Here is a 22,869-nt window from a genome sequence, read left to right on the forward strand (position 1 = left end):
GAGGATGGAGTATAAAAGCAGGGAAGTCTTGCTACAGCTATGCAAGGTATTGGTGAGGCCACACCTGGAATACTGCGTGCAGCTTTGGTTTCTATATTTCCGAAAGGATATATTTGCTTTGGAGGCAGCTCAGAGAAGGTTCACTAGGTTGATTCCGGGGATGAGGGGGTTGACTTATGAGGAATGGTTGAATAGGTTGGGCCTCTACTCATTGGAATTAAGAATGAGAGAGGATCTTATCGAAACGTACAAGAGCATAAGGTGGATGCAGAGAGGATGTTTTCAGTGACTAAAACTAAAGGGCATGAATAAATTTAAGACAGAAATAGCCAGTTTCTTAAACGATAAGGGGATAAGGGTTATGGGGAGCGGGAGGGGAAGTGGAGCAGAGTCCATGATCAGATCAGTCATGATCTTACTGAATGGCGGAGCAGGCTAGAGGGGCCGTATGGCCACTCTTGTTCCTATTTCTTATGTAACTGCGCTCAGCTCCAATCTCTTGGTTTCCCTGGGATGCAATTGACAAATCTCAAGCAGTCAGCTGATGTCCTAATACACAGCCCAATCAGTTAGGAAAGAGCATATAGTGAGTAACACAGAATGCCCCTGTTATACCCCAACTCAAGCCAGTAAATTGCCCACATTCCAACGCCATTTGGAGGGCCGAGGAGATACTTTAATAACTCAATGACAGTAGGAAGGGACTCAACCACATAGGAGACAGCTATATCAAGAACCCCAACCGCCTGAACACGACTGCATGGTCCAAAATTTCCTGTCAATCTGCAGCCAAAAAACAGCATAATCGTGGCACAATACCGAGTTCCGGTGCACAAGATAGAGGAAAATTGGACCTGACGTCAGTCCTTTCTTCCTGCGCCCTCAATCATGTGTGTCGGTTCTCTAAAGCCTTCCACCACTATTCAGCAAAGCCACGATTTCGCCTCCCTGCTCCCACCCAAAAGAGTGCAAAACTCAAATTTCCTGCATTTACCAGGTTTAGAACGGGTGCAACTTTGCACCCAAAATTGTAGGAACACAGGCTTCCTTTGGATTTATAATCTCTTTGAAGAGATCGGCTAACTCAATGGAATTGACTTAGTTGTTACCAGAGAGAGCATAGTTTCCTGGAAACTATTTGAAACATTTTCTTAAATGTTTTGAGAAATAAATTCATTGGGTAGATGTTTAGAAATTATTTAGAAGGTATATTTGCATGTTCGTGTTTGCATGTTTCCAGTTAAGAGTGCATTTGATTTGCATGTGATCATTGAGCATATACATCACCCAGAACAATCGGGTGTTTGCTTTTGATAGTCATTGATCATTTGAAGCAGAATTAAAAAATAAACCTTGCACAAAAGAGCAAGGGGACAAATTTGAAAGGCGATGAGGCAATCTGGTTTCTCTTTCTTAAAACTATAAGAACCATAGTATACCTCAGTTCCTTTGTTGCTCTGGACGAGCTTCCTGGAGAGTTTTTGATCCAATGCCCATATTAAAATTGCCTCACTGGGACAAAGGCTGCTGTGTGACCCTCCGATTGTGGATTTAAATCTAAATCGGTTAAGATGGGGATGATAGTTCCCTATGTCACAAGGGCTCCAATCGTAATTTGAAAATTGCTAGTTTGAAAATACAGAATAGGTAGAAAAGAGCGGCTGCCATAAGAGCAAGATCCTTTTTTTTTTGAGGGTGCCCATTTTGAATATTACAAGTACTACATTTTATAGAGATGGAAGCATTCACTTTTAAAACACTATTTGCAGCAAAGGTTTTTGAAATTCAATGTGATTCATTTTCTGTAATCGACTTTGAGCTGTTGTATCGGTGCTTAAAAGATTTGAAATGTCAGGACAAAGCATAAGGGCATTTCTTTGTTACACTTAAATCACACTGGTTTCTTACACTCTGGTGTAGTCTGATTAGATGCACAGGTTAATTGACCCGACAAAATTGGCAAAGCAATGGCGTAAAATCGATTACAGTGCTACAGGAAATTCTAGGCCTATATCGTAACTTCCTGCTCGAAGATGCTTTTGTTAATCACTCATTCGATAGTTTCACGTACAAAACACAGACATAGGTGGGCTAGCAGCACAGATTGTTAATCACTCATTCGATAGTTTCACGTACAAAACACAGACATAGGTGGGCTAGCAGCACAGATAATAACCCCCAAAAAGTTGGATGCCCACTATTTTTAAAGGAAATAGATGACGCTAGGTCACAGCAAGATTTTACTAATTTACTCCTGTAACAACAGCTTCCTGCCAGCAGATGGTGCTCTCTCCTCACGCAGCATTTCCCAATTTCACACAGTGCAGCACCATCAGCTGCCAGATCAGTCATTAGTATTGGAACAAACTGTTTTAATGACTAAAAAAAAACTTTCCCATTTCCCCTTGTAAAAATTCACCTTTGTAGATAAAAACACTTGGGAGTAAACGCTGAGCACAGATAACAGAAAAATGAACTATGAGGCTAGAAATCGGGAAATCCACATCTGAATGTGAAAGGACAGATTACTGCTTTGGGTGTACGCCAACGTTCCCTTCAAGAAACGTGTCCCCGCTTCGAGAGTCCCGCGCAGCTGGTGAGTCGGCTTTTAAATAGAATGTGTTGAAATTTTAAATGGCCCGTGCAGTCCATAAAGGGGCTGTGTGGGCCAAAAATTTGAGAGAGAACACTGGCATGCACTTCATCAAAACCATGTTCTAATGAAGGATCGCCACTCAAAACATTACAGCACTACAGACATATGTACCCATGAGGTGCATCATCAGCTACTCCATTTTAGTACTGCTTTCTGAAAACTCTACCCATTGTAAATATATTTGCAGAATATAAAATGGACCACACAGAAACCATAAACTTCCACTAGTGGCTCCTGAGAATGTAGAGATTTGGTACAGGCTATACACATTTCGCACTTCAAACTGCAGCAACCCACTTACATAGTGCAGTTGTTGTTTTAAAATAAAACACAACTGAAGAGGGCCAGAGGTATGCCATCCTGGCACAATGATGGTGGAGACAGTCCTAACAATAACTTGCATTTATATAATAGGAAAACATCCTAAAGCGCTTCACAGGAACATAATCAGACAAAAATTGCCATTGAGCCAAAAGGGACATCAGGAAGGGCGACAAAGCTTGGTGAAAGAGGTAGGTGTTAAGGAGGGTCTTGGAGGAGAAACGGTTGCTGAGGCAGAGATTTCCAGAGCTTAGGGCCTACACGGTTGAAGGCATGGCCACCAATGGTAGGGGGCGAAGTGAGGGATGCACAAGAACCAACTGTACAATCTTGGTTTTATGACTGGGATTCCTAGAAGGGCAGGTTTTCCAGTGCAGGTGAAAAGAGTACATAAAACAAAATTGCAAAAGACTGAATTGTACAGCAGGGTCTGTGAGCATCTGTGGAGAGAAAAGTCAAGTTAATGTTTCAGGCAGAACCGTCTTCCAAAGTGAAATCAGAAGGCTACACAAGTGTTTCAGTAGAATTAAGGAAATGAGGGTGGTGTGAAAAACAAGACAATCTAATCACAAGGAAGATATTAAAGGGCTAAATGACCTGCAATCTGCTTAAACCCAAAGCAGGGAATTGCTCAATGACAAAAAATTTCATGTCAGTGAGGCAATTGAAATTTATTTAAAAAACTAAACAATGGATGGGCAAGTATGGTGAGAGACCCACCCAGGGAAAAGAATGAGAATAATGGGGAGAACATTGAATACATTTAAGGCAGAGACAGACAGATTTTTGAGCGATAAGGAAGTAAAGGGTGATGGGGAGCGGGCGGGGAAGTGGAGCTGAGTCCATGATCAGATCAGCCATGATCTTACTGAATGGCGGAGCAGGCTCGAGGGGGCCAAATGGCCTACTCCTGTTCCTATTTCTTATGTTCTGATTAGAAGAGGAAAGGAGAAAGCCTGCAAATTCAGGCTAAACCGAAAACTGAAATGCTGGACACTGAGTATAGGACACCTGCAAAAAGGACATTTAAAAACAGGCCAATACTAAGACTGGAGACAGAACTCTTTCCAAAAAAGCTTCACACGGTTCCATTAAAGGGCTCACATCCAGAACTATTACCTGCCTTCCTTTCCCCCAGGAGAATGACTGGCACACCGCCCTCCTCCCACCACCCCCAATCAACATCATCCTTTCTGTCATTATTTTGTTTCTTTTAACATATTTTACCATTGCCTCACTAATATAATTATTTAAGTCATTTAACAATTTCCTGCTTCCCTTTTAAGCAGGATTCAAGTCATTCTATTTTCTGTGATTGGGCTATCTCGGTTCCCCCTCCACCCCGATTACACTAGAATGTTTACTTCCCTTTCAGTAAATCAGTTCTGAAGGGTTTGACCCAAGACAGTCACTTGCCGTTTTCTCTGCACAGGTGCTGACTGACTTGCTGTGTCCTGCCAGCATCACTCGAAAATGATACATGGGGTCTATAGTTGGATCTAAGGAATTCAATTATTTTTTGCCAGAAGTCTCATTCTTGTCTGCACTCACATAATAGATACAATACCCCTTTCCCCCAAAAATCGGAGGACGCAGATAATCATTGAAGTACTGGCAATTTGATTTTATCTAGATACTCCCTATGGGCTAGAGTTTCCTTAACCTGTTTTTCTCGCGTGCTCACCCGAGGTGTGCCGTTTTTGTCCGCCTCCAAGCACGCCGAAAAAAGGCATTGGTATTCTGGCCGCTCCCCAGCTTCTCTTCGGTCGTGGCGTCGTGTGGCCCAATGGAGGATTGGGGGTGGAGCCAGGTTCCGGCACGCTTCTGCACATGCGCACTAGGGTCTGCGCGCATGTGCAGTAGCTCTTGGCAGGCCGAATCTGAGAGTACGTGCTGCAGGCTGTGTGGGAGGGGCGCGAAGCAAGTCATCCCTAGCCCTGGCCGAATGGGCTCCCTCATCGGCGGCCTCTGCGTTCCCTAAGGTAGGACTTCTATTTTTTTATTTGTTATTTACTGATTGATTTTGGTGCTTTAGGTGCAGGGTCCCTTCTATTTTTTATTTGTTATTTATTGATTGCTTATTACTTTGGTCTTGGTGCTTTAGGTGCAGGGTTCCTTATATTTTATTTGTTAATTAATTGGCTTATTATTTTTTGTGCTTTGTTTTGGTGCTTGGTGCTGCTTTAAATGTAGTTACTTGCGCCGATTCCTTAACTAAGGTTTTTCTGTGCGGACAGAAGTGGCAATATACGTTGGACTAAGTTAGTTTATAGCAACTATTTGCTGGCCAAATGCCTAAAACAGGGGGCAGTGGCTGGAAACGCCCCCTTTTGGGAAAAATAAACTAAAAAACTAACAAACTCACTTACACTGGCACAAATTAAATGGCCAGAATTGCAACTAAAAAGATAGTCCAGAAAAATCAAGTTGCTCCAAAAAAAAGGTACTCCTGGGGAAACTTAGGCCCTTAGTCTCGAAATACACCCAAACTTTAATTCACTCCAGCTGTTGGAGAAAGGCCAATTCCCTTCCTTTTTCAGCAGAGATGCTGCTCAGTAAGTTAGCCTTTAATAAAGCTTGATCAGCTCATGGTCTCAATTTCAGCAGAGCCTTTGGTCTTTTAATGGGGCAGTTTTCAGCCATATAACCCTGGCCATCTCTCTAAATTGTATTCCTTTTTCGGAAAACTTTAACCTCCCTTCCATGATTTTGAGCACATCAGTTACAAGCACCATTGGTCCAGACCCAGAAATAGGTATTTCAGTATCCTCCTTCCCACCATCCCAATCGTTGCCCATTTACAACTCTGTCCTCTCGCCATGCATTATTTTTACTGCCTTCTGTAACACCATGGAAAAACCCAGACCAAACTAAATCCAATTGAATCTCTCAATCACCATTACCCATACTTTGGTTAAAGAAGAACTGGTAAAAACAGCTCCAAACTGGAAGTGTTTAGTCCCCTGGTGCTGCAATACAATAAAACACAATTCTGACCCAACAAGTCCCTAAGCTGTGGGTACCATGAATCAGCAGCAGGTTACTGTAGAACAAAATTTCAGGTAAGAAAATTGATCTGAAACGCTCAAATTTACTGAGGTGGGAACATAGGCCCCAAGTTTCGTCCCGTGGCGAAAACGGCGCACCTCCGAGCTGGGCGCCTGTTTTTCGTGCCGAAAACTGCACCTAAAAAAAAGTCCGATATTCTCGAGCTCCTTGGAGCTCGATGTCTGCTTGGCGCGGTGCGCTCTTCGCAGCAGGGGGCGGAGCCTAACACTCGCGCTGATTTTCTAAGTAGCAGGGGGCGTGTACAATTTAAATTAGCCTTCGTGGTGCCGGCAACCCTGCGCGTGCGCATTGGAGCGTGCGCGCACGTGCAGTCTCACAAACATTGGCACTCGGCCATTTTTAAAAATACTGCAGAAAAAGTGAAGATTTGTTTATTGGACCCTGCAAAGGCTTGTAATTTAATTTTTTTTGATATTTCTGTGTGTGAGGGAGTGCTTTTAGCAGCACTGCTGAATAAATCACCTGCTGAAATCAGTGAGTTCAGCTTTTCACTGCTACACTTGCAGAACCGGTGTTTGCATTGGTGCATGCACATTAAGGACTGTGTGTTTGGAGAAATAAGAGTGCCAATTCAACTTTGCAATGGATCAACGTCCACCAAGAACAAAGATGGCAAACCATTGCATAATACGTGGTGTTGACAATGCAGCACCCATTCTGCAAATTTAAATATAAAACTGTCGATGTGGCTGCCTCTCTCTGTCCAAATGGCCTCAGTCCCTCTCACAGCTCGAAGGCTGCTGCTGTATCTTCGGCTGCCGTCGAGCCACTGACGCCGCCCCTAAAGCGTGGCCGAATGGCCTCAAGCACCATAAAGAGCTGTGTGTGTCAGGTGTTGATTCTTCGGCTGCCGGCCAGCCACTGACGCCGCTGATATCCTATGGCCGAATGGCCTCACGTCGGTCCGCTGCTGATTCTTCGGCTGCCGGCCAGCCACTGACGCCGCTGCTATCTCATGGCCGAATGGCCTCGGGTCCGTCCGGTGCTGCTTCTTCGCGGCCAGCTACGAAGAGAATGAAGGCCTGCCTCAAGCACTGCAGCTCAGCTCGAAGCTTGTTGCCGCTGCCGTCGAGACACTGACGCCACACCGCTGCCTGTCTCCAACATGAAAGGCCTGCCTGAAGCACTTTCACACAGGTAGGAACATGGTTTATTTAATCTTTTCTTTGCTTATAAATTTTTATTCAGGTTGGATTTATTTGTATAATATTTGTATAAGTATAACTAAGGATTGATTGTAGAATTTAATGACTTCCCTTCCCCCGCCCCCGCCCCCCGCCTCGTTCCCTACACCTAATTTGTAACCTACGCCTGATTTTCTAAAGTGTAGACAAGGTTTTTTTCAAGCGTACAAAAATCTTCACTTATTCCATTCGAAGTTAGTTTGGTGTAAGTTTTCACTCACGAAACTTTGAAATCAGGCGTAAGTGGCCGGACACGCCCCCTTTTGAAAAAAAAATTCTGTTTCAAAGTGAAACTGTTCTAACTAACTAGAACTGGAGCAAACTAAATGACGAGAATTCCGATTTCTAAGATACTCCGTTCTACACCAGTTGCTCCTAAAAATCAGGAGCAAATCATGTGGAAACTTGGGGCCATAGCGTCCTAGATTAGTTTTCCCATTGCACCACCCCCAAAGCACTCTTCTGGGCATGCAGTGTACAGAGCCACTCCCTCCATTCTCAGATAAGCTAACCAATGCCAACTTTCCAACATGTTGAACAGGAATAGAGCAGTAGCAGATCCATTTGGTATCTTAGGGGACCTGGAGGACATGATGCATCAATTTTTTTTCTGCCAAAAAATATATCATCTTTAGAATCCTTCATGCTACTTTGGTATAAGGAAATAACCAGGCTGGAAACAGCTTCTTGTAAATCTGAAGAGTATGCACTCAGTTTTGAGAGCACATTATCTTTGAATTTAAAATCCCTGGAAATGTCTTAAATCCCTTAACTTCCCTCGAAAGTAGAAGTAACTTCTCACAATACCACTTCACATTACTTTCTTGCACTTTTCAGCTCCAACCTTTGGCATCACATCACCTGTTGTTCAGCTTATATACTGGTATTTGGTCCACTTCTACAAGAAGAAAATGTGAGGTTTTTCTCCCCCGCAGTATTACTGGGATGTTCCGTCTTGTATGCATTTAAGCTCACTATCGTAAAAATGTTATCTAAAAACAATGCAATTTTATCAAGACTGCATATCACACCATAAAAACCTACTTGACAGAAAATTTTAATTTTACATACAAGTGAAACACAGGCAATTAAAATAAAGACTTCACTTGATTGATAGCTGGTCTAAAAGAAATTAGTGTTTGGAAAACAGTGTACACAAACTGGTTTTCCTACATATTGAAATGTTAGCTCCCTTTGTTTACCTGTGTATTCTGCATTGGTATCTGTAACAAAAGAGCTAGTGCATTGTAATCAAAAAGTTCGTCTAGGGCAAGTAGTCCACCATGAACTCCAATTTCTAAAAGACTATTTGCATATTCCTTAAGTCCAATGGACTGCACCCAGCGTATTACTCGCTCATTAGTCCACACCATAACATCTGTAAAAAGTAAAGGGAACAGAATCATCAGAGGGAAGGTGGTCCATTTTGCATTACAATATTTAACAGATTACAAATCTGTAAGATCAGATCTAAACAATCTAATTGAACAAACTGTGCAAATTTATTCTTAAGCCACGGCGGTCGTTAAGTATTAAACGATACTCATAATACATACTGGATAATGTGTGATAAAAACAATTAATGTGTGCGCGTCTAATGTAGAAAAATGTTCTGACATGCTTCGAAGAGGGTAATCAAACAAAAAGGGAGGCCACGCCAAAGATGATAATAGGTGGGATGGCCAATCAATTGGTCAAACAGGTGGGTTTTAAGGAGGGTCTTGAAGGAAAATACAATATTAGAGAGGCGAAGATCTTTTGTGGAGGTTATAGAAACATAGAAAATAGGTATAGGAGTAGGCCATTAGGCCCTTCGAGCCTGCACAGCCATTCAATGAGTTCATGGCTGAACAGGCTACCTCAGTACCCCATTCCTGCTTTCTCGCCATACCCCTTGATCCCCCTAGTAGTAAGGACTACATCTAACTCCTTTTTGAATATATTTAGTGAATTGGCCTCAACAACTTTCTGTGGTAGAGAATTCCACAGGTTCACCACTCTCTGGGTGAAGAAGTTTCTTCTCATCTCGGTCCTAAATGGCTTACCCCTTATCCTTAGACTGTGACCCCTGGTTCTGGACTTACCCAACATTGGGAACATTCTTCCTGCATCTAACTTGTCTAAACCTGTCAGAATTTTAAACGTTTCTATGAGATCCCCTCTCATTCTTCTGAACTCCAGTGAATACAAGCCCAGTTGATCCAGTCTTTCTTGATATGTCAGTCCCGCCATCCCGGGAATCAGTCTGGTGAACCTTCGCTGCACTCCCTCAATAGCAAGAATGTCCTTCTTCAAGATAGGAGACCAAAACTGTACACAATACTCCAGGTGTGGCCTCACCAAGGCCCTGTACAACTGTAGCAACAGCTCCCTGCCCCTGTACTCAAATCCCCTCGCTATGAAGGCCAACATGCCATTTGCTTTCTTAACCGCCTGCTGTACCTGCATGCCAACCTTCAATGACTGATGTACCATGACACCCAGGTCTCGTTGCACCTCCCCTTTTCCTAATCTGTCACCATTCAGATAATAGTCTGTCTCTCTGTTTTTACCACCAAAGTGGATAACCTCACATTTATCCACATTATACTTCATCTGCCATGCATTTGCCCACTCAGCTAACCAAGTCACTCTGCAGCCTCACAGCATCCTCCTCGCAGCTCACACTGCCACCCAACTTAGTGTCATCCGCAAATTTGGCGATACTACATTTAATCCCCTCGTCCAAATCATTAATGTACAATGTAAACAGCTGGGGCCCCAGCACAGAACCTTGCGGTACCCCACTAGTCACTGCCTGCCATTCTGAAAAGTCCCCATTTACTCCTACTCTTTGCTTCCTGTCTGACAACCAGTTCTCAATCCATGTCAGCACACTACCCCCAATCCCATGTGCTTTAACTTTGCACATTAATCTCTTGTGTGGGACCTTGTCGAAAGCCTTCTGAAAGTCCAAATATACCACATCAACTGGTTCTCCCTTGTCCACTCTACTGGAAACATCCTCAAAAAATTCCAGAAGATTTGTCAAGCATGATTTCCCTTTCACAAATCCATGCTGACTTGGACCTATCATGTCACCTCTTTCCAAATGCGCTGCTATGACATCCTTAATAATTGATTCCATCATTTTACCCACTACTGAGGTCAGGCTGACCGGTCTATAATTCCCTATTTTCTCTCTCCCTCCTTTTTTTAAAAAGTGGGGTTACATTGGCTACCCTCCACCCGATAGGAACTGATCCAGAGTCTATGGAATGTTGGAAAATGACTGTCAATGCATCCGCTGTTTCCAAGGCCACCTCCTTAAGTACTCTGGGATGCAGTCCATTATTTTATCGGCCTTCAATCCCATCAATTTCCCCAACACAATTTCCCGACTAATAAGGATTTCCCTCAGTTCCTCCTTCTTACTAGACCCTCTGACCCCTTCTATATCCGGAAGTTGTTCGTGTCCTCCTTAGTGAATACCGAACCAAAGTACTTGTTCAATTGGTCTGCCATTTCTTTGTTCCCCATTATGACTTCCCTTGATTCTGACTGCAGGGGACCTACGTTTGTCTTTACGAACCTTTTTCTCTTTACATATCTATAGAAACTTTTGCAGTCCGTCTTAATGTTCCCCGCAAGCTTCCTCTCTTACTCTATTTTCCTTGCCCTAATCAAATCATTTGTCCTCCTCTGCTGAGTTCTAAATTTCTCCCAGTCCCCAGGTTCACTGCTATTTCTGGTCAATTTGTGTCACAGCATAAGGCCTAGATAGCTGAAGGCAGAGAGCAGGGATGGGGGATGCACAAGGGATCATGGTCTGAAGATGAGTGACTTCTGGATGGAGTGGTGCAGTTGTAAGCCTGAAGGAGGCTCCAGAGATAGGGGTTTTAACCACAAGGATAAGAATTTTAAAAATGGAAGGCATTGGAGAAGTGGGAGCCAATGTAGGTCAGCAGGGACTGGGGTGATGGTGCGAGTTAGGACATGGGCAGCAGAGTTTTGGATGAGCTGGTTTTTAAAAAGGGTGGAGGATGGGAGGCCGGCCAGGAGAGCAGTTGGATAGTCAAGTCTGGAGGTGACAATGGCATGGTTAAGGGTGAGCAGCAGATGGGCTGAGATAGGGAGATATTGTGGAACTGGGAGGTTATGGGATTGGAAACTCAGGTCAGGGTCAAATGGGGTGCTGAGGTTGCAAGCAGTCTGGGTCAACCCGAATGTGGCTTGGGAGGGGTATGGAATCGGTGCCATGGGTCAAAAGTGATAGCTTCAGTCTTCCCAATGTTTAACAAAAAAATTGTGAACAAACGTGTTTATATTGCGCCTTTAACGTAGTGAAATGTTCCAAGTCGCTTCACAGGAGTATTATGAGATAAAACATTTGCAGTCTGGCAACAGAGGCAATGGAGGGATCTATTCATGTGGTGGAGATGTAGAGCAGGGCTGCCATCTTTAAAAAAAAATCTATACATTATTTAGTTAAATTAATGTTGCAGGTTTTCCTCTATCTGGGTCTCACTATCCATTTTGGAGGGAGCCAAATCGAAAATATTGGGCTGTTTTTGGTTTGAAAACCTGCTTCAAGCCCTGAAAGTATAAAGACCAAGAGAGAGTTGTATCACACAACAAGCTGGGTCACTGTTGGCCTGGGAAGCGAGATTGTACCAGAGGCAAGAGCACCACACCACAACAACCATTACCCCGAATGTCATGTTGGCCATCTTCACGCCTCCTTTCCAATTCTTTGCGATCATAATTTAGTCTTTTTAAAGCCATTATTCCACAGTGTAGGCTTTTTCTGTTTAAAAACAAAACAGACATTTAGGCAAAGCCTACCATGAGTGAACCAGCAAGCATTTTGGAGCTCATACATTTACCTTCAATTATTTTTATCGTTCTCTGGTAAGTTTATTTTCCTGATAATTTCTTTAAATTTTTTATCCTTCCAGTTTAATTTTTTATATCCTTAATGTAAGTTTATCTTTTCCTTTACATTTTTAAAATTTATTTCAATATTCAGATGTTGTTAAAAACCCATTCCTGACTTCACCAATCATTTTAACACTTCCATGTTTCTTTCGGATTACAATTTTGATTCAGCCTAAGCAGTTGAATCCATCCAAATAGCTATCTTTCAATTTAACTTTTCGTGCAGTTTGATTAATCTTCAGGAAGTGACAAGTAAACTAAACTATTGCTGGAATATGTCAGAAGTGTTAAATACGCAATGACGTCATTTGTCTCTCTTTAAAGTAATTAAAGTGGCTTAATTCCAGCAAATAAACAGCAAAAGAGGCACTTGTTCAATCCTGGCTCAATTAAGATCGGCTTTTCCACTCAAAACTGTTTAAAACAAAAACTTAAGCTCAGCTGATACTTTTCTGAGCTGTTTTCATTCATCTGCAAGCGTGGGGATTATAGATTCATTAAAACGAATGCAGAGATATACCCTGTATCAGGTGTTGAAATTTCATTAAAATGTTCACATGGTTGAATTACTTATGGCTTTTTAAAAAAAATTACAAACTTGCACCATAATCTCCCCAACAAACTTAGAAAAATATATATATTTAAAGTTGTGCAGATTTTTGCACTGCAAAACAGCCTAAATTAATTGTTGCATTCCAGGGATAAAAATTTCAAAAGCAAATTAATCAAATGATCCCTGCATGTCTGATACTAGAACATTTTTTTTTAAACTACCAGATCATCCGAAGAATGCGACGATGCACCTAGCACCAAGAAATGTACCTGTGAAAGCTATCGACCATTTTAAGCTGCCCCCGTAGATCTTTTTTTGTCAAATGGTCCAGCATTCGAGCATCAACAAGACATTCCATGAAGTAGCTGCGATACTGAGGCAAACCCAAGCTAGGAAGCCACTCGTTGCCAATCCACTCATGATTCATGTCCCCATATGCTAAAGTCTTAACTCCCCGCAAAAGAAAAATACACAATATTATCATGGAGTCCACTTTAATTACCAAAGACATATATTTAATGATTTGATTATTAATCCTGGGGATCAGTGTTGGCAAATGAAACAGGTTTTTACTCCTTAATGACAGCATGAAATGAAGTCTGGAACAAACCCAGGCAATTAACACATTGTTTATATTGACCTAAACATAATTCAGTCTTAAAATAGACATCGTCTTACTGCCGTGTAAAACTACATTCTCAGCAAATGTTAAGTTAGTGTAAATGATTGCCTTTGAGAAATACTTTAACATTAGAACACAAGCAAATAAAGGGAGAACAAGTTACCAACTAACAAGTAAACATGTATTTTTAAAAAGCCCACCTGGGCCCAGCTGCCCTCTTCATCATCCTGATGTTAAAGCAGTTAGAAAAGCATGGGGAAAACATGGATCATAAAGTTAATAATGGTATATTGGTTTAGTAAGCTCACAGACAGTATTACTAATGGATGCAACACAAACCAGCAATCTGTGAAATCCCAAGCACAGATTCCTCAAGCGCAAGTTTAAAAGAAACATCCATGCTAAATAAATAGTCATGCAATAGATTGTTAGGCTGATATAGAAAATATGTACTTGATGAATCTGCATTTTGAAACAACCTTTCTACACAAGCATACTATTAATTTAGACCTACGATTACTACACAAGAAAAATATCCTTTGAATTATTTTCAATGTGCAAATAAAGTTCTCTCATGTCTGTAATCATATGAGATACAATGGATAATATTGGATGCTCATTTTATGTTACTGGTTAGGAAAACATCATGATCTTTCTCATAAGTAGAATAAAGTTGCTTGCTAAGACGATATTCTGTACTATGTATTTGCTATTTAACCACAGGAATGTATTCAGATACAAAACTGGTATATTATTTTTTAAAGTTCCTTCTATATATCAAGATTGTCAAACACAAGGTTTAGCTATTTTACGGTTTCATGGAAGCTGCTCTGAAAATAGTCACATTATTGTGATAACTTCCAGCACAGAATATAATGTAATGCTGTGTACAGTACAAGTTGTAAATTATGTAATGGTTCATATGATCGGAATGTGAGTAGGCCATCTAGCTTCCTCCACAATTCCTATTGCATATTTGATAGAAAGGATGTTCGATTATACTTGCATTAAAGCTGAGAGTTGTACCGCTTACATAGCAAAGTCCCTTGGGTGAGATACAACAAAGATAGAATCCAAACTAACAGACATTGTTTTTCAGTAAGCCATATGCACAATGTGTATATGTGCATCCATCCACTTTAATTTTCAATTGAAATGATAAAATCCCCAAAGTAATTACAACTGAATATATATAACCACGTTTACAAGATTGGAAAGCACAAGATACAGGGGGAAGGGATCACGGACCGAAGCCACTAAACATGTGGGACTAACCGTTTGCGGTGTAGCAGCAAGAGTTTCCATTTCTTCATGTGTTAACCAGACATTTCCAGTGGACTAATCACATGACCCATAGAGACCCAACCAAATCCAATGACAGGAAAGCAGTAATAAAGAGGAGAGGTGGCAGATCATTAAGCAACAGGTATGTTTAAGGAGGCTAGCTTAAGCTCAAGCTACAGTTCCTTAAAATGATGCCAGAGCAGTTGCAAAACTATTATTTATCAGGCTGCTAAAATCTAGCTTTGTGGCTGAGGACTGACATTCCCGATCAGTTCAGGCGTGGGAAGGAGGTTATCTTAATAACTCTATACAAGATTCTGCTTAAAATAAGTATACAGGTATAATAAAACATTGCATTTTATCGCCTCCAACTTAAAACACTTTCTAGCATCGGCTTCCACAATATGTAGTGAACTCTTCACAGACTCAAAACAGCAAAATAAATCATTTCCAAAACAAAACATGGCACACAACTGAAATTCTTACTGAACCGTTGGAAAAGTTCATGTATCCAGTTACTAGTTTTAATCTTAGAGCAATGAGATTTGTTCCTACCGTTCGAGATGTTGGAGGTGCTGAAGGACTGGTTAGTGATACCATCTCCTGGATAGCTAGACGCAATTTTAACCTGTGGAGAGGGTTACTGATGCCAATCTCGCGCTGTATTTCTGTGTCTGATAAGGCCGACATAATAGCACCGCTTTTTACATTGGCTCTACACGCTGCCACATACCAAGCTGGCATTCCGACCCAAAGCTGGAAACAAAAACACAATCAGTATAATGCTCCGGGTAGAGATTGATGTACAAAAAATTACTTCACAAATTGACCAACCACAACTTAAAAATGTTATGCAGCCAATTTCAACCTAACTCACCAGGCGGAAAATCCAGATCATCGGTGGAACGCCCGTTTTACACTCTGACCAATATTTCATTGACTTCAATCGAGATTAAAATCGAGCGGGCCACAAAACCGATGGGCGGGTTAGATTAAAATTATCCCCCATGTCTCCCTGCAGTTGTGGTTTACAAAACCTTACTTTCTGTTGTAAGAGTTTTGTGTTAGCTCCCCACCACCCCCCCACCCAATATAAATGTGTGTGTCTACTTTTTGAATGAAACTTGTCTAAGTTTGGGGAGAATTTAAAAAAAAACGTAGTGAGTTATGCTGATCTGGAATGCACTGCATCAAAGGGTGGTGGAAACAGATTAAATAGTAACTTTCCAAGGGGAATTGGATATATACTTGAAAAGAAAAAAATTCTAGGCCTATGGGGAAAGGGCAAGGAAATAGAACTAATTGGATAACTCTTTCGAAGAGCCGGCACAGGCACAATGGGCAGAAAGGTCTCCTTCTGTGCTGCATCATTCTATGATTCTATGAAGTTTGCAATGTTGTAATTATATCCTTTGGCCAGTAGTGGCACTGTAGCACTTCAGTTTGGTACATGCCAACGCCTCAGCCTGTACCGTAGACCCACTAGGCTCCACCCAAATCTACATCTCTGCATCACCAATTGCCCTTAGTTTTGCTATTTAACTATAAGTAGCAATATAAAATCCAAGTATTATTTAAATTTGGGACAGAGTGTATGGACTTTAAAATGGGGACTGAACTATTGTCTGCACAACCTGGTCCAATTACACAGGACAGGTTAGATGCGGGTAGATTATTCCCGATGTTGGGGAAGTCCAGAACCAGGGGACACAGTCTTAGGATAAGGGGCAGGCTGTTTGGGACTGAGATGAGGAGAAACTTCTTCCCTCAGAGAGCTATTAACCTGTGGAATTCCCTACCGCAGAGATTTGTTGATGCCAGTTCATTGGATATATTCAAGCGGGAGTTAGATATGGCCCTTATGGCCAAGGGGATCAAGGGGTATGGAGAGAAAGCAGGAAAGGGGTACTGAGGGAATGATCAGCCATGATCTTATTGAATGGTGATGCGGGCTTGAAGGGCCAAATGGCCTACACCTGCACCTATTTTCTATGTTTCTATCTTCTCATTCCTCTTCACCTAAAGACCATGATTTGTTCTGTGATTGATCCTGTGTACTATAGAAAATTGACTAGTATTATGAAAAAACACAAGCTATATTTTTTATAACCCAAGTTGCATTAACCTTCCATTTAAAATCTGCAATCTCACCTCCAGCCATACGACTACAGTGGGCCCGTCCCATAGTGCAAAGGGTAGACCTTGTCTTCGTGCTTCTTCCAATAATTCCGTCCTAAAGTACAAATATCTTATTAACAAACCAGATTCATTTCAAATGAATAAAATTAAAAAGACTACCATTATTAATTTTCACCCGACACACTCAGGTCAAAATAAACAGTCTTGTAGTTTTACGACAGTTAGATTATGTTGTAAGAGTTTTAAAATACTTACTTAGTACATGCAGATAGAGAGCGTTAGACCAATAAAAACTTGCGACATGAAATATTCATGGGAAAGCATGAGCAAACATTGTTATTTTTTTTTAAAGCAAAAGACAGTTAGAGAAGTCAGGGAACTCATTCCTTTATGCAAGGAAGGTGTTGGTTACACAGTGAAGCTCCACACAGAAAAACACCATTTTAATTCACATTACCATTCACCAAATGGTATTTTCATTTTCAAAGAGTTCCAGTTATTGAGGTTATGATAAAGTACTAATATTACTCCACATCCCTGAAACTTCAACTTATATTTACATGGTGCTTCCCATACAAAAACATCTCAGAGTGCTTTATGAGGGGCTGGGGAGGGCGCAGGAGAGAAAAGATTTGGATATTGAGCAGGAAGTGAGGAACTTTGGGTTTGGAATTGAAAGTTGAGTGGAAGATGCATATTTTTAGGATGCATTTGAAAGCAGAGTGAGGCTCTAAGATAGAAATATTTAGGAAGACATTCTAGGGGACAGACACACAATGGTTGGAAGATTTGTCGATGCTGGAAGGGTTGAGGGGGCAAGGAACAAAGAATAATCCAGTCAGAGGAACAGCATGTGTTGGCCAGCAGATACGGCTGTAGATTTTAGAAGTCGAATTGGATAAAGCTATGAAGCAATTTGAAGACAAGAATCCTGGGCAGGCAAGGGGAATACTGATACTCTTTAGGCAACGGAGCTTGGTAACATCAAGGTGATGGGAGCGAGTATATTGTGCACGAGGAATTTTCTGGAGAAACAGGACTTCACTGCTGAGACTGTATTGCTTGTGGTGGTTAAGCCAGATCTGGCGATGAAGACTCAACTTCCAATATCACCACTTCCAGCATTAAATACAGGTCTTGATCCACAGGTACCTCCACAGAGCACAGTCAATAATGCCGCTTCACGACTGGCTGGCAGAGGCACAATTCTATGATGAGGTAGGACAGATACACAGCCATTTCTTCTCCCAACTAGCCTGGTGAAACTTAACCAATGGTGCCAACTCAGTCAGGGATTCAAACCTGCGATCCTCTGTTTGGAAGGCTGACATTATAGGTCTGGAACTCTTAAGATTGTTGGGTGAAGCTACAACATTTTAAATCTACACCCACTTTTTAAACCGTTTGCTATACTCTGTCCAAAACACATTTAATTAAAAATAATAATGTCCCTCTTGTTTACAAACTGGAACCCAATGGAAATATTCGCATTCCAAGTTATATTCCTGCATTCAACACATTCCAGAGAAAAACAAAGTTCCCTTTGCCATCAGACATTGACATAGAGCCAGAGAGCAAACCCAATGCATTCATGAAAGTTAATGATAAATGAACTTACCCTGATTTACTACTAAGGTCATGGAGTGAATAATAACATAAGAAGGGAAAGAAATGAAGAAAAAAAAATGCGTAAAACACTAATTTTAAATGAAAAGTAAAATGATTGGGGAAAGGAACGGATGTGGTGGGGGGGGGAGGGAAGGAAAGGGTATTGGGAGGAGCCAAGTTTCCTTCTCAGTTCATACATTGTTCAAAAGACATTGCTGGTGTGCATTTTAAACTTTGCCATTTGTGCAGTATGAACGATTTTAAATACCACTGCAGTTTAAAAAAATAATAATTGGTGTAATGGAGTCAAAATAGCCATGCACTTTTGTTACTACTTCAGAAAAAGTTTGAAAAGAAAACTTACTTCTTTTTCAACTTTCTATCTTTTTCTGCTTGGCCAAGTTTACTGAGTCCCAAGGTATCCTGAGGACAGGTTTCCATATCTGGTAGGCCAGCTATAAAGTTTAAAGTTAAATCATTATACCGTTCATGGGAGTAAATTATCTAACCTAGTTTCAAGTCAAATATTGTGAATTGGATTTTGAATTACATTTTATTTACCCCCCACCTGAATATAAAATATCAAAAATGTAACAACACTTTCAAAGGAGCTCAAGAGGAAGCTGCGAGAAGCCTGGACATCGAAAGCTCTGAATAGCTCACTGGGAGCAGAATGAAGGAAACTCAGCAGATGTATGTATGCATGTGGGCAGTTAGTGGTTGGGAGTCTAAAGGAATTCAGAAGGCTGTGTGAGATCCAAAAAGACAGGTGATTTTTATATGTGCATTTTTTTTAAAAAATAGTTGAAAGGAGAGAAAGTGTACATTATTTAAAAAAAATTATGATTGCTTGTTGTTAGCTCAATTAAGGTTCCAGTTGAAATTTCAGTGTTCAGAATACAAAATTAATAAGCCTAATGAATACCTATTAAAAATGATTTCAAAATATTAATTAAAATGTGATAAAATTTTATGCGGGTTCCACTTATTACCCAACCGTCCCCCATCTATTATGCAGGAAAGCAAAAAGTAATACACACCCCAACAGTTAACATTGAAAACATCATCCAGATATCAAATCACTCCACATTACACACAGCAATTACAAGTTATTGTCCCCAAAAGTATTAATGTGTGCAAGTAATATTAATGCAGACAAGAAAATTTCAATTCTGACATGCAAACACTTTTAATACTATTTTTTGCTAGCAAATGGTATTCAAGTACTTCAGCATATCAGGAAACAAAACGCCCCCAAAGATTATATTCACTAATTGCACAAGCTTGGAATTAAATAAAACCCATGCCAATTGCATTGCTCAAAAGCTAGTAGGAAAGGTCAGATCAAGTACAAGTACTTAAAAACCTGCTTCATTACATTTGTTTTCTACTATGCAATATGGGCTGCACTTTTTCTGGGGCTGATAAAACAAAATAGCACGAGGATAACGTCAGAGTACAGAATTTGAACTCAATCTTTTCTTCCAAAGAATGTACTTAAACCCATGTTGAGCTTTCTTTCTCACATTTGCTCAGTCATCAAGACTGCTTCCTTCCACCATTGCCACTTGCACTTCTCCCGCACTGTTGCTGAGACTCTGCTACATGCTTTTCTTACAAAGGTCAACTTCTCCTGATGCGCTGCTGGCTAGCCTTCCCACTCCCACAAGCTGCAAGTCATTTAGAATATCAGCTCAAAACCTTGCTCTTCCATATACCAATCCTTGCTAAGCTCCAGTGGATCCCTGTACAAATCAGTTTCAGGATCCTTATCTTCTCTTCCAAATGGCTCCACAGCCTCGCCCCATCCTACCCAAGGGGTCCCTTCAGTGTTTCACTCTTTGGACACTAGTCTATCCTTTCTCCATTGGCAGCCGCTCTTTAAATTACCATGCCCCTGCCTTCTAGAACTTCATTTAGCCTCACCTCTTGCATCTTTGCTTTTAAAACCCAATTAAAGACATTTCTCTTCACCTCTCAACTCCACCCCCCCCAACCCCATTTCAATTCTTTCTTTCTTTCCTTCATTCTCCAATTTGTAAAGCACTTTAGGATGCCCTTCGGTCACGAAGAGAGCATTATAAATAGATTGCTATTACATAAGCTGCTGTAACTCAACATCTACGTACATGCAAGAGAATTTGTGTTGTTAGAGTGTTTTAATTCATCGTTATGAAATGACTCACAATAACCTACTTAAAAAGACCAGTCTTTGCAGACATTTACTATTGAACTTTCCTGATGTGATGAGTTTCTGACCTTGGTAGGGATACTAAATGCAGTACCAAATAAAATAATGGAAGTGCCCGCTCTGTCTATTACAATGAGAAGCCTGCTTCTCTACACTCATTAGTGTCAATTCACAAGTTTTCATTGCCTTCAGTAGGGGACACGAGTAAACAAAATGGCTTTTTAATTAAGGTTGAGCTCCCTCACAAATTAAAACAAATTAGCAAATGCAATGTTCACAAGCCAATTAAAAGAAAAAATCAAAAATCAATGCCTCAGATCACATTTTGAAATTCTAACAGTGCCGTGCACTTTAGATTTCTTCAACAGCACCTCCTAAATCCGCACCCTCTACCACTTAGAAGGACAAGGGCAGCAGGCGCATGGGACCACCACCACCTGCAAGCTCCCCTCCAAATCACACACCACCCTAACTTGGAAATATATCATTGTTCCTTCATTGTCAAAATCCTGGAACCCCCTCCCTAACAGTACTGTGGGAGTACCTTCACCACATGGACTGCAGTGATTCAAGAGGGCAGCTCACCACTACCTTCTCAAGGGCAATTAGGGATGCCCACATCCCATGAACTGAATTTAAAAAAAATTCAGGAGTCCACACAACTCTATGGGTTAGATTTTCAACTTGCTGCCTGGGCATAAAGCTGGCCTTGGTGATGATTTTAATGGAAATGAAAATTGGGCAGTTTCTATAGTGTGCAATGCCAGGCAAAAAGTTAAAGGTTTATCCCAAGTGCAAATCAATGGATATTTCTAAATGGAGGTGTTATTAAAAACCAAAAAGTTTTACTAGCTAATGTCATTATTGTGCCCATGTTAGAAATGAGTTCAGTGTTGAGTCAAGGCAACATACAGAATTAGGTCCAATTGAGGCCTCAAGTTATTCAGGTGACCCTGAAGATTAAAATCGCAGGGATAACTAATTTTATTGAAGAAATTCTGCTTTGGAAAACAATTGTTTTAAATTTTAAAAACTACAGATTTGTGGCAGGTGTGTTAAAACGCTTTGAACTTATTGCATATAATGAACTCGCTTTCAGACTGACAGATGAACTAAAAACCAGCTATTGTTTAATTTCCACAAATGTTTTCGGCAATCAACTCATCAGATTGTGTAAAATTGTAATAATCTGGAATGGGACTAAGAGCTTCTTAAACATTTTTGTTCAAGGTGAGGAGAGGGATTCTAGAATCATGCTTTGTATGATTTCTGAAATAAGCGCTCACTAGTTTTCCTTTTTTTTTTATAAAGTCAAAGCTGCTCATTGGGTACAGACTAGCAAAAATAGCAGCTTACGCTTTAAACCATGCTATGTCTTTTTATTTGACCCCCATTTCCAAAAAGGTTCCCCATCTTGGTAAAACCTGAAGGTGGTCAAACTACCACATGATGAACATCAGTAGTTATTAACTCAGCTCTCAAAATTAACTGAACTATATGGCTATTTTTACAACAAAGCTTTCATGCCAAGTCTACGACCAACGTGCACTCAAAAATTAAACACAAAAAGCAATCCAAAATTCAAATCAAATCAAAACATCAATCAAGAACACCAGAGTGGAGGTGCAACCTGAACTTGGAAAGGTAGCAAGGAAAGTGGGCTAAGATTGATGGACAGTCATTTGGTCAAAGAGAAAGAAGAAAGTAGAACATGAACAAATTAGGTGAATGTAGGGACAAAATCTCGTAGGACTTCAGATACATAGGGGTTAAAAGCAAATTATAGTCAACAAAATATAAATTTAATGACAAAAAAGTAAACTTAAAACTTATTCCAAAGTTTACTTATTGACTTCCAAACCAACCTTGCCCTGTGGGATCTTTGCTGGACTGTCCAAGCCGACCTTTTTCTTTCTTACCAAACAGGCGCCCAATAGAAGACTTTATACTTTTCTTTTTGGGGGCTTTATGAAGAGAATCTTGGCTGCTGTTGCTGCTACTGGGGTTGCTGACTTGGCCATCTTGTGACCCAGTTGAACTGTGTGTGTGTATACACATACACATTTGTATATAAAAAAAGTATTTAAGTTAGGAAAGTAAAAAGAGAGAATTAGTGTTTGTACCTGTGTGTTCAAACATACAACAGCAAGAACAGTAACCTAACTCAATTTAAGCTGCATCATCAATCTAAAAACGTAGAAGCAAATTTCAAGCAGTCTGGATTCAAAATTGCCGGACTAGAGAAATTCACAATTAAAAGCTTTATTTTCAATCAAGAAAGACAATTCTGTATTCCACAAAATTTCACTCGAGCTTCCAGGACCC

General features: G+C 40.7%; 1 protein-coding gene across 8 annotated transcripts in view; it reads right to left on the minus strand.

Annotated features, from left to right (window-relative positions):
- Nucleotides 1–22,869, minus strand: part of LOC139280084 (liprin-alpha-1-like) — a 150,203-nt gene that overhangs the window by 13,617 nt on the left and 113,717 nt on the right. For 7 of the 8 annotated variants that reach the window (XM_070899584.1, XM_070899590.1, XM_070899589.1 and 4 more), the window contains 7 exons: nt 22,410–22,582; nt 18,718–18,808; nt 16,758–16,839; nt 15,162–15,362; nt 12,970–13,145; nt 11,919–12,016; nt 8,433–8,608 (listed from right to left, as the gene is read on the minus strand). In XM_070899584.1, coding sequence (XP_070755685.1) covers nt 8,433–8,608; nt 11,919–12,016; nt 12,970–13,145; nt 15,162–15,362; nt 16,758–16,839; nt 18,718–18,808; nt 22,410–22,582 — 997 coding nt within the window. The remainder of the gene's footprint in view (nt 1–8,432; nt 8,609–11,918; nt 12,017–12,969; nt 13,146–15,161; nt 15,363–16,757; nt 16,840–18,717; nt 18,809–22,409; nt 22,583–22,869) is intronic. The other variant, XM_070899587.1, reaches the window with a different exon arrangement.

Source organism: Pristiophorus japonicus, chromosome 14, assembly GCF_044704955.1.
Source record: "Pristiophorus japonicus isolate sPriJap1 chromosome 14, sPriJap1.hap1, whole genome shotgun sequence".
Classification (NCBI taxonomy): Eukaryota; Metazoa; Chordata; class Chondrichthyes; family Pristiophoridae; genus Pristiophorus; species Pristiophorus japonicus.